Consider the following 12,700-nt stretch of genomic DNA (forward strand, 5'->3'; position numbering starts at 1 on the left):
ATAGAGCTTTTTTTTCTATTTTCTGTTTCATTTAATAAGAATATTTCCTGACAGTCATAAAGTCTACATTGAAAGGCAAAAATCCTGTCCTGTAAGATGTTTGTTCTGCCTGACTTAGAGTGATCTGAGAAAAAGAAGAAAAAACCAAATCTGTTGTAAATGAGGCAAATTGTTACTTTGCAGTTTAGAAATCTCAATCACTATTCAAACTCACTTTCCAAGTCTGCAAAAATTGGTCAGAAATTCTGCTTTCTCCCGGTCTGGAAAAAAATCCATTCTGGCGCCACAAAATGGAATTATGCTCTTGCCAGCTCTGCCCCAGACATGCTCAGGTTGGCCTTTATTCGCTGTGTGTTTATTTTGTGACAGCCAGACAAATGGCATGGTTCCACTTCTGCATCCACACGTTACCACTGAACACCTCCCTTGAATAAATCCCACTCCTTGATGCTGCTGGGACCAATTTTGTTGCACCTCCACTCAACAATGTGCCTCCAGCTTTGTTTTTCTCTTTTCCTGTGACAGGTTAATGGCACTGCTTCTCTGAGAGGGTCTTAGAAGGAGCTCAGCTAGACAAATACCAACTCAAGAGGGTCTCTGTTGTTTTGCATTTTGAAGAAGTGGGTGAGATGCAGTACATTTTGATGTTGTTACCCTTTGTATTCTTTTTGCATAGTTAAGGATTCCTATGTGAGGCTTTCACTATGTGAAAACTGCTTTAGTCTGAATAAACTGAACAGTCAAAAAGAAAATAGCTGCAAGACATTGTTTAAAACAAATCTGTTCCCTGACATGAATAGCCAAAATCAGACAGGCAGATTAAACTGTGATTATTTAATGCATTAAGAATCAGTGGGATATGTTCACAGGACTGAGCCTGAGTTGTTGTTTGTGTCCTGAATTTCCAAGAGATCAGAGCTGCATTAATAGCAAGATATTACACTGCCAGTAATAGCTACCTGACTATGATTTACTGCAGTTTTCTGCCTAATAAACAAGCCTGAACATACTCAAGGATCAGAGCATTGTGAGTGACTTCTTATAATCTGTTGCAAACTGAATATGAATGCAGAAAAAAAATCCTTTCAGCTGCATATGCAGAGGATAGATGAACCTTGCAGAGTATCTTACTGATGTGACTAAGAGTAGAGGTAAAAATTCCCCTACCTTTTCTTTATTGGAATTGTTTCATTTTCACTTTTTTTTTCCTTTTCCTATATATCTGTTCTCCAGAACCACCAATTTCACCTTTGTACTGGGGCTGGCAACTTCAATCTGTACAAAATACTTGTGAAGAGAGAGAGAGGTCTGTGTACAATAGAGTGAGAAAATAGTGAGGCTTACATTCACTACTTTGTCATATTTGTGATGCTACAGATCAAACTGCAATGCTTCCCCAAGGGAGCTGGTAGAATGTAGGACTTTCCTGAGGCAACAGCTGTCCAGACCCATGCAGTCAGTCAAGGCATCACTGCTTCCTTCAGAAGGTGACTAGCAGAGCTATGAGAAAGTGAAGGTACAAATCCTGCTGTTCAAAGGGTGATAAGAAGAAGTAAAACTGACTGTGACCGTCCAATCCTATACTGTGCCCAGAGCTTCACCCCACGTGGAAATTCCCAAGTTCTGCACTCCAGGATTTTCCAAAGCCAGGGGACAAGCCCTTACTACTGCAGACCACACGATAGGAATTTAGCAGGCAGAAAAAGAGGGCAGAAAAAGTGTTCAGGTGAAACCCTGCTCCTGGGTGGGTTACCTCCATCACTCTCCTTGCTCTCACAGTGAGGCACAGTTCCCACACAGAGCACCAAAAGGCAGGCATGGTGCTGGACCTTACTTTGTGCTGCTCTCCTATCTCACCTCCTTTCCAAAACCCAGATGGTGATGTGGGCTGGCAAGAAGGAGCCTTTTAAAATAGTTGCTGAAAGGAACGTGGCTCTTTGCTACAATTCAAAAGAAAGCAAGGTATGTTTGAGGAAGATGTGTACAAGGTAGGAGACAAAGGGAGCCTTCCTCTACCAGGTTTCCCTTTGTGACTGGTGTCAACCATCCTCATGGACACTTGGCCCCTTTCAAACCACTTCTGGAGGGACATCAAAGAGAAGCTTGGAATGTGAGGCTGCATAGCTGAGTCCACCTTTTTACCTTGTTGTGAGGGTACTGGTGAAACAATGACTGAGAGTGATTGCTCAGCTTTCTCTCTCCTCCCTCCACAATAGGCTTCATCCCTCCCATTGTTGGCCAGATTTTGGGTAGAGAATTACTGCTGCCTGTTCCTTTCTTTACAGCCCTCTGTCGATCCTCTTGCTAATCACCTCAGGGGCACACCTTCAAATAGGAAAAGGGCAAATACTGGAAACAGCAATGGCAGCAGCACAGCACACCTGGAGGAACCTCAGCTGGTAAAGCAGTAGAAGATGGAAGCACCACGGTTGCATAGAGGCAGCTTGGCAGGGACAAGCAGTGGGTGCTTGGTGGTCCTGCCCAAATAAATGTGTGCCAAATTGCACCCTAAAATACCATAGCTCTGCCATGCACAGGGCTGAATTTCTGAGAGTATTGTGCCTGCAAAAGGATTTGGAAGCAACAAAAAATAAGGCATTGAATGGAAAAAAAAGGCTTGAGTCCACTGTTTGAGTTGTATACAAAGCCCATTATTTTCACTCTGGTGAGTGAAATCAAGGACATTCCAAAGTGATTCATGAGCATGTAACCTGGCTACAGCTGACAATGACTGTGCCTTGGCAGGCTGGGATGACAGACTGAAAGATGAGCTCCTAATAAAATCAGGCTCAAAAGCAACTGTAGAGAAAGCTCTAATGGCTGATAATTTAATACAGAGAAACAAGATATAAACAGCACGCAGGAGTGCTCTCGTGTGCAGTTATGACCTACATGGTCATGTAATAAAACAGGTACCTGTAATAAAGCAGATATGAGCAACAGTCTCAGGAGCCCAGAGAGGTGAGGGTACAACAGCAGGGTGTGATATTACAAGAGAAGCAAACGTTAGAACACAGCAGGTTTGCAGCAGAGGTGGATTGCACTGTGCAAAGCCTGGTGAGAGGCAAGGTGTGCACAAAGACCCACAGAGAAACCCATCCTGCCAGGGTTCAATGCAGCTGGACTAGCAGGCAAGATCAAGCCATACAAATAGAAACAGGAACATAGATAGTTTGGATTTTACCATAGGTCAAAATAAGATAAAGATGATGATAAGTAATTTGTAACTGTCCATCTTAACAGTTCTTAAAGAAATTTCTACAACATTTGAAGTCAGGAGACAAATAGGTTTCAGTATAGTAAAAAAAAAGGTCTAAATATGAACATTGTCTATGTGAACAAAATTAGTAATTAAAACAGTCTCTATATGCAAAAATGCAATATTGATAGCAGGATAATGTCAGCATCCAGGCCTTTTCTATAATAAATATGTGTTTTGTTTCAGTACTAGAAAGAAAAGACTTAAAACTGCTGAACTCAATAACAAATCCACAAGAGGTGGAATTCATAAAATGAAAACTCACATCAGAGGGAACTGAGAAGAGGGATACTGCTTGATTTAAAAACTCACCAAGTCTTTGCAAAGCCATGTTATCTACAAGCAGTGCTTATAATAAGGGCCAGAATAAAGGAGAGATGACAACTTACAAGGGAATTGTATAGTTTCTAAAAGGTGGAGGAGCTCTTGATGTAGGTGAGAGGAAGAGAGAGACAGCTATAAACAGCCCCTTGAAGTGTCACACAGGAGGAGGATACTGCTGCCTACTCAGACTGGGACACCAGCAATAAATCCTGGCATCAAATAAAAAACCCAAATGCTGCCAGAGCACTGCTTCCCAAATTATTGGAAGAGACTATTTTAATTAGAACTATATTTGAATTGCAGACAACATTTGAATTATGTAAGAAAAAAGAAGAGCTAATGGTTCACTCACTGCTTTTTACTAATACAGAGCTTTATCCTGTCTGTTTCTGAGGTGTTTTAGAACTCCCAAAAGACAGAATATTCACAAAGGAACATTATTTCAGACAATATTATTGTTATTATTATCATTATTATTGTTGTTGTTACTGTTATTATTACTGTTATTATTATTGTTAATCTGTCAAGCTCATTTTGACTTTCTGCTAACAATTAACTTAGCATTTTAAAATTATTTTTACTTATTTGTTACTCAACACCCATGCACAGAACTTCAGAAAGCCCTAATTCATTAATTACTTATTCACTGTTTTGAGGCAATCTAGCTGTTTTAGAGACATATTACTGGATTCTTTATAGGTTGGCTTTTATCCAGGAAAAGGGATGACTCACTGGAGGTCAGGCAGGATGGCACAATACACCAGGTGTGGTAAATAGGAACTCCAGAAAGCAGGTCATAACAGCAGCAGCAGATAAATCAGAAAGTCAGCTCACACACAACATGATCTAAGATTCCCTGAGTAAGAAGTTTTAGAGAAGTTTTTTGAAGTAGTAATGTAGATGAAGTGATTTTTATTAGATCAGGACACATTTATTTTTATAAGTTCTAGCATGCATTTCTGCAGGCTACTATTCAGAGCTTCTGATGACGGTAATTCTATTTAAATTATTAGTTTGAAATTTCTCTGCTTATTGACCTGCATGCAGCTGGGCACCAGTAAGGTGTGTTTATTGCCAAGATGTGGAAGACAAGCACTAAACCTGGGGCTTTGTAACTGGTGACACCACAATGGTCCTTGCAGCTTTGTTGCCATCACAATGTAGCAGCCTGTCACTTATGCCATGTTCAAGGGTGAGAGAAAAGCTGTCTGTTTTAATCAGGTTGGGTCAGCAAGAAAGCAGAAAGCACGGGTTGGACACTGTGTTTCAGTTCCCTTTGCAGCCCAAAAGGTAAGTGTAAACTGGAAGAAGTTACTGTGGATGCTGCTAAAGCCAGAAGCCAAACGGGCGCTTCAGGCTGAGCTCTGGGTTTGTTTCCCTGGCATGATGAGTTACCCAGTGCTCCACTTGGGCCAGCCAGCCCTGCTGAGAAGCTGTGCACATCTGGTCAGATGAAATTACATTGCAAGCGAGCCCTGTGGTAACAGAGGTAGCTCGGCCAGAGCTGGCTCCAGTGTTTTGCATTGAACCAAATTGTACTGCATGGACATCTTCTGTCTTCCTGTCTCAGGGCTGGGCTCTTCTGGACTAGGGATGAAGTCTGCTACTGGTAATACCTCTGCTGCATCCCTTCTTTAAACGAAAATTCTCATGGGTTTCTCAACAGAGTCCTGTAACCTTATTTAATTCAGCCTCTACAAATAGCAGCTTACAGCACTTAAGGCTAACCAAATACCTCTCTATCTCTGTCAAAAACTGGAGTTATTATTTTACTGGAGATCCTTAGCTTCCTGCTGTTGTGTTTTATTACTGTTGCACAGAGCACACCACATGCCTCAGGGAGCAGTAAGTGCTACTGCATGAATTACATCAGCACAGAGTGCTGCCAGTTTCGCTTTGGTGCATCACTCACAAACTGTGAGGATGTCCAAGGCCCTGGTTCATACTGCCATCCTGAAGGGATCAAACATCTGGAATGACACCTGAAAACAGATGTACAGTTTGGTCTTTACCACCATGACCCCTCTGCAAACTGCTGGAGGAGCTGCAATCCCAACTCAGTTTTAGTGAGATGCCATTCTGAACATGCTATTCATTTCAAAAAGCTTGTTTTGATGCAATAGGACCATTTGAAAAGCAGCCCCAGTCTGCACAGCTGCCAACCCTTGCCTTCCCCCTTCCTTGTATCTCTGATCTGCTGAGGGGGAAGTTCCAATGACATCCTCCTCATAAATAATTCCAGCCCAAGCAGCTCCTGTGGAGTCCCCTGATACTCTTTGCCTTCCCCCTGATCCCATCTCCCATGTTCCCATACTGTTCCTGATAACTCTTAAGTAATCACAAAGGTAAATTAGACCCTGCTCCCAGGACCCACAGAACAAGCTCTCAGGTTGATCCCAGAATGATACTCATGTCTCCATCTCAGCCAGACTTCTCGCACAGCTTTCCAGCTTCTCGTAGCAATATCTAGTTTCTTTGCTTTTTGGAAATTTTCCATTCCCATGACCTCTAGCCCTCTGAGAAGGGCTTTGGATCAAACCACTTTTTCCAGGTTTCAGCTAGCTTGCTGCAGTTAGTGATTCCACACCTCTCATCTGCCAGAGTCAATGTCCAGCCTCTGGCAGGAAAGGAACATCTCCATGTGGGAGCATTGTGCATCATAACATTTTCCAGGAAAACTCATAGCATCAGACAGTTAACAAGGTTGCTGCAAAGGAATTCCTAGTGTGCCACAGGAGTACAGTAATTTGCAGCAGAAGTGGTAGAAAATCAGCTATATCTAAAGAATGGAATATAATAACTGCTCATGTCACATCTTACACTGGCCTTTCCATACCTCTGTATCTCTAAAACTGCCTGGGTTCAGGGATTTTGTGGGAGAGCTCACAAGGTGAGGTAAGGTCACAAATCCTCCCACACCTGTATTCAGAACTTTGAAACAGGAGAAGGAGGCAGCTGAGGTCTTTAGAATATTATCACAGCCTGATAATATTCTAAAGCAGGATTTCACAGGCCTTGAGGAGTGAAAAGAGGAAAAAAAAAACATTTGCAACAGAGCCACTTTCAGCACAGGCAATGGGAACTGCTGATGAAGGACAAAGGGAACAAAAAAGAATGATTACAAGCTCCAGTATTTTATTGGTGAGTTTAACATCTGGTTAAACAATACATACATTTGGAACTAGACTTCCAGCAGCTCCCATATACAAACGATCACGGTGAATAGGCAAATTCACAGGGCAGAAGGAAAAGCCATTTAAATGATGCAGGCTCCCAGGAGCAGGACAGACAGTAGTAGGTAGGCAGGTCAGCTGGAAGGAATGGGAGGGGAATGAAGGAGAGTGTGGGATATCCAAGCTCTAGGCACCTGCCTTCCCTAGCTCAAATTAACCAGCTACTTTCCCCAGGTGCTCTCTAGAGAAGCAAGCTTCTCCAGAGGACAATTCACTGCAAATATTATACTGCTGCTCTACACAGCTCCCATGAATTTGTTTCCTAGGGAAATACTGCTCTCGCCAGCAATTGCAGAGCATGCTCAGGGAGATGTGCTGACTAATTCTGATGCCTAGAGATGTGTGAATCTCCTTTCTCTTTTCCCTTGCTCCCTAACTACCCATTATGAATTAGCATGTAAGCAAGTGGCATTCACCCCATATTCACAGATCAGGAGGTCATCAAGGAACAGGAGCTTTCACTGGCTGTCATACCTAGCAGACACACAAGAGGATTCTAATCCATTCTAACCCCAGATGAACTGTTTGTCTTTTGCCAAAAATCTACTTTTCCCCCTCACAGAGCATCAGATCTGCCCATGCCATGGGCATGAAGTCCCTGTGAATGCTCAGTAAGGTATCCATTTGGGTGGACAAGCACAGATCTGCCTGCAGAAATCTGCTGCCAACTCACATGGGTCTCAATCCACTGAAGGCAACATGAGAATTTTCAGTGATTTTGACAGATAGGGTAGATTTAAGCAAATGTCACATGCAGAATTCATTCACACATCAAGCTCCAGTCATTGCTAAAATGTGACTGATTTGGGAGAAAATTGTACAGATTTTTCTTTTTTGTTTCAAGCAGACTGAATTGTATCCAACTCCTGAATGAACATTTACCCAAAGGAAAACTTTTAATTGTCAATATTGACTGGCTGCAATTACGTATACATTCACAACATATATGCTCCCTTATTAAAAAATTGCCCAAATGATAAAATAGAAAAAGAAATACTATTTTGGTTTGAAAGAACAATTGCACAGACTGAAGTTGGCTTCTGTATTAATACAGCACCAGCAGATGCTGTAATTAGAAACTAAAAGGCAACCAGAGGAATTGTTAATAGCATTGTGCAGTGCTTAGGCTTCTAAAACTAAAATGCTTCTTTAGGGAAGCGATAATGTTTTCATATGTGATCCTGTGACTACAGTAAAAATGCTAAAAACCCATTCCCACAGGTGTCATATGCTATAACCCGGGCTGGTTTGGCTGGGGTAGAGCTAATTTGATTCAGAGTAGCTACTATGGGGCCGTGTTTTGGATTTTGCTGGAAACTGTTGATAACGCAGGGATGTTTTAGTTATTGCTAAGCTGTGTTTGCACAGCCTCAAGGCCTCTCCTGCTTCTCACCCCATCCTACCAGCAAGTAGGCTGGGGGTGTTCAAGAATTTGGGAGTGGACACAGCCAGGACAGCTGACCACAAAGCAATATTCCATACCATATGGTATACAATGCTGGGGAAGGAGAATGAAGGGGGGACATTCAGAGTGAAGGAGCTTGTTTTCCCAAGTAGCTGTCTTGTGTGATGTAGCTCTGATTTCCTGGGAGTGGCTGAACACCTGCCTGCCCATCAGAAGCAGTGAATGAATTCCCTGTTTTGCTCTGCTTGCACGTGCAGATTTTGCTTTATCTGTTAAACTGTCATTATCTCAATCCACCTTTTTTCCCCCTCACTGTTACCTTTCTGATTCTCTCCCCCATCCCACTGAGGTACAATAAGCAAGCAGCTGCGTGGTGCTTTGTTGTCAGCTGGGGTTGAACCATGACATAAACACATGGATATATTTGCAAATTGCTGTTTTCTACAATGCTATTCTAAATTTATCACTATTCCTAATGAATTTCTCTGTTTCCAGGAGTGCATTAATGATTTTCTTTTCTTAAATGCAAGACGTTTATTATTTTTTGCTATTATTCATTCCCACGGTGAATTAGAACACAAATGAAGAAGAATAATATGCAGCTTCCAATACAAAACCAAAAATATTTAGGTTCAGTAGAGAGCAGGCAGACAATGCATTAGTTCAATGCATGTTTCTCATATCTGCTGGGAACAGATTTCTATGTTGACATAGGGCACCAGAGAAACTGAATGAAATCAACATCTCCCTATCAAGAGACAAGACTCTTCTTCTATTCTGGTTTGATACCAATACAGATTTAATTTGACCATAGTTGACCTCTAGTGTGAAAACTAGCCACCCCCCAAAAACCCAAAAAACACACAAACCACCCCACTCCCCCCACCAATACCTAACAGACAAGACTACTAATTAGAGCAAACACACAGAACTATTCAGGGCAATTGGAAGAAAAGGTCAAGACTGTGATGGCACAAGCTCTGTATTTCAAGTGAAGAGGTGGAAAATGGAACTGGAACTTCATTCTCAAAAATAGTACCTGAATACTATTGAGACATGTTCATTTCCAGACATATCTGGAATGGGGGGACGGACCCTGGGAGATAGAATTATATATAGTATTTACAGTCCTGCAGGATCTACTGTCAGGGATATTCCCAGCTGAATCACAGGAAAGCTTGCTGTTGCTAGGTTTCTAACTACCTGAAAGGACAGGGATGCATCAGAGCAGGGGAATTGCTTTGGTCTGGTGCAAACCAGAAGGCACAGGGTATAGCCCAGACTCTTCCAGAACACCTGGAGAGCCCAGGAATCACAAGTAGTCAAAAAGAAGGTAATTAAACAGAAATAGCAGCTGCTTGATAACAACAGTGAGCTCTAGCCCTACAGCTTTTCTGTCTGCCGTGTTCTTCCTTCCCTAGGAGCAGTCTCAGGAATAGATTTTCTCTGGCTCTTCACAGTACTGTTGGATCACCTCTGCAAGGTCAAGACACCGCAAAATTCGCCATTTTTCAGCAGCCAGCTCCTCCTTGGAGACCTGGCCCAGCAGTTTCTTGGCAAAGAGGTTCTGATCCTGCATGAAAAGGCCCACAGAAGACCTTGGGGCTTCAGGGAGGTTCTCCAGGCAACCACTTGTGAAACAGAAGTTGATTTTCTTTTCACGTCTCATCCCTGGTCCTCTTTCTTCAATCCAAGTCAAGGGTCTAGTGTGAAGGAGCAGTGAAAAAGTATTAATTAAGAAATTGAACCAACAATTCTAATTTGTTTGGGTTGTTTTCTCAGTATTTGCAGAAAATGCCCTAATACATGCACCATTTTTGAATATCAATTATTGCATATTTAGGCAATGTGTCCTGACCAACATGCCTTGTGGTTATACAGCTCAACAGCAGATAATAGTCTTAACTCTACCGCTGTTTCATGCCATGACTTTCAGCACACCATCTAAGCTCTGTCTAGCTTTGTTTTCCCCATGCACAAAGTGAAGCAAGCAACATCAAGCCACGTCATAAGGAAGAGGGAAGTTTGTGGGCTGTTTGTTTGTGGACTTGGATGAAAAGTGCAGTTAAAAATTTTGTACATAATTCAGTCACAGCTAAACTCAAAAGGCCCTCAATGTCTAGTCATTCCTCCAGCAAGAACAGATTTAAGTCACACGGGTACATAATGATGACCCAGGTGCTACTAAGTGAGCTGAACCCCAGTGAACAAATTCACTGACACAGACACAAGCATCCATACTCTCTGAACTTTAAAAATGCTCCATTCTCATCACCAGGAGCACTGCGCTGATCCTCAGAATTATACCTACACTGACTCTCAAGCAGGCCTTTCTTAATCAGAGCAGAGTCCTGTCTTACACCAACATGACAGCACAGTCTCCAAATCAAGCCTGGTGGTCTTGCTATTGACTTGCAAAGCTCACACCTTCCTTCCAAACTTCCCATCTTGGCTGAGAGGAAAGGAGCCATGGGACATGCTGTGCCACTTCAGGGGTCTTAACACTGCAATGCCTTTGAGGAATGGCCCTCAACATCAGCCACAGTCACAATGCTCCCTTCCTGGTCTTTTGTCAACTGCCTGAACTGTACCATTGCCTTTCTGCCGCTCATTCATCAGCACTCACTACTGCCTGTGTTTAGAGGATGCACATTATTTTTCTTACTTGGTTATTGATGACCCTTCCACAGTCCTTTATGGCCTACTTTAGTCTGCCACTCACAAATTATGAAGGCATCAATATCCTGGAAGAATAAATTCTGTCTCCACGTACTGCCCATTAAATCTTCAGTATCATTAGATCTGGAAAGAAAGTCCTTGTCAATCTGCCCTGAACACATTCTGCAGAGTGCTCAGCTTAATGTTCCTGCACCTCTCATCTTTTACACTCTAGGATTCAGTTTCTATACTTGCATCATCGTATCAATTATTCTTTGCTCACCTCTACTTCCACATGTCCACCACTTCCCCTACAAATTAAGCATGGCCAGATGAACCTGATTGAACAGAATGAAACAACTGGAGGGGGAAAAAACACCCAAATCACAGCCTGCAAGAATGCACCAAAAAAAATCTCAGAAAACAAATAAATGCAAAGGCACCATGTGTTTTAGGAAGACCCAGGACTACATGTTACTGCAAGCCAGAAGGGTGTTTGGGGGCATATTGCTCAGTGTTTTCAGTGTTCCCATCCTAATTCCCTGAGGTAAAGGCCTCTGGGTCAGAGGCAGGTTGCTGAGCAAGCTGGGCTTTGCTCTGACTTGACAGAGCTGGTTTTATATTCCTAGGATAGTAAAGAGTCACAGAGGGTTCAGGCCACTGTTACTCAAAGCTGTTTATCTCAGGTGGGTAGGCACGAAGAAACCACTGGGCAGGCACAGGCAAAGATTTCCATCATGTAATAGCAAGGAGCTCTTGATATGATCCAAACCAGGCCCTGTCAGTGCAGGATCACCTCCCTGGGGTGATCTAGAGCAGATGCACACCAGTGATCAGGCTCAAGTGTATGCCTTCTGCTCTAGGTTGGGAAGCCACTGAACCAGAAGCACAAACACACAGAGTAGGCAGAATTTATTCAAAGTGATTAGAATGACTGATTTAGATCAGTGAGGAGGAAAATGCTGGATTTAGTAATAGATTTATCTTCTTTTGCAATTGGGTTTTTAGTCAGATTCCCAAACAGAGGTCGATTCTACCTAATTGGTAATCAAAATGTATTCATTTTTAATTAATAACAACTTCTACTCTGAAATAAGCTTCTTGATTTGCTGTAAAGATAAGTATGTTGCAAGCCCACACTTTATTTAAGCAATTTTGTAGCTTAAGAAACAGATTTGTATTTTATGTCAGAAAATTGTGAAGGGCTGTAGCTTTTTTCATAGACAATTTACCCACTTTCATTAAAGATTTGTATCAAAGTATTATCTAGCTACAGATACACTTAGTTATTTAGAAGTGTTAGTAGAGTTACTTACTTATTATTGTTGCAACAAATCCAACATTTTGATATCTGAATAAAGTCAGGTTACATATGTTGGGTAGATAAAGAAAAAGAAAATTTAATCAAGCACTAACAAACCACCTTTATACTGACTGTAAAGCAAACAGTTCTGCCGTGAAGAAAACACCCTGACTTTCTATGGCCATTTTGTCTTTCCAAATTGTAAACTGATAGCATTTTCTCAGCTACATTGAAAAAGACTTTTTGCTTTTCTAATTCCCTTTTTCCTCAAATAATGAGTGGATCTCACTGGACTGCAATAGCTCAACAAACCAATATGAAGCGAACACTCTTTGTACTGCCAGAAGAATTAAGCTGGTTTCATGCTTGAAAGAATTCTGGGTCCACTCAGCTTAAAATTGTATGCAGCGACTTCTGCAGAAAGCATCTATTACATCATTTTCTATGAATGTTCAATTTGAAGATATTTTATTAGACTCTGAAAGCTTAGCTCTCCACAAAAACATAACTTCAATCAT

General features: G+C 41.9%; 1 protein-coding gene across 7 annotated transcripts in view; it reads right to left on the minus strand.

Annotated features, from left to right (window-relative positions):
- Positions 1–6,701: 6,701 nt before the first annotated feature.
- The window catches only part of BLVRA (biliverdin reductase A), a 29,174-nt gene continuing 23,175 nt past the window's right edge, over positions 6,702–12,700 (minus strand). For all 7 annotated transcript variants that reach the window (XM_064419675.1, XM_064419655.1, XM_064419659.1 and 4 more), the window contains one exon: positions 6,702–9,924. In XM_064419675.1, coding sequence (XP_064275745.1) covers positions 9,651–9,924 — 274 coding nt within the window. In that variant the 3' untranslated portion in view covers positions 6,702–9,650. The remainder of the gene's footprint in view (positions 9,925–12,700) is intronic.

Source organism: Passer domesticus, chromosome 1 (assembly GCF_036417665.1).
Source record: "Passer domesticus isolate bPasDom1 chromosome 1, bPasDom1.hap1, whole genome shotgun sequence".
Classification (NCBI taxonomy): domain Eukaryota; kingdom Metazoa; phylum Chordata; class Aves; order Passeriformes; family Passeridae; genus Passer; species Passer domesticus.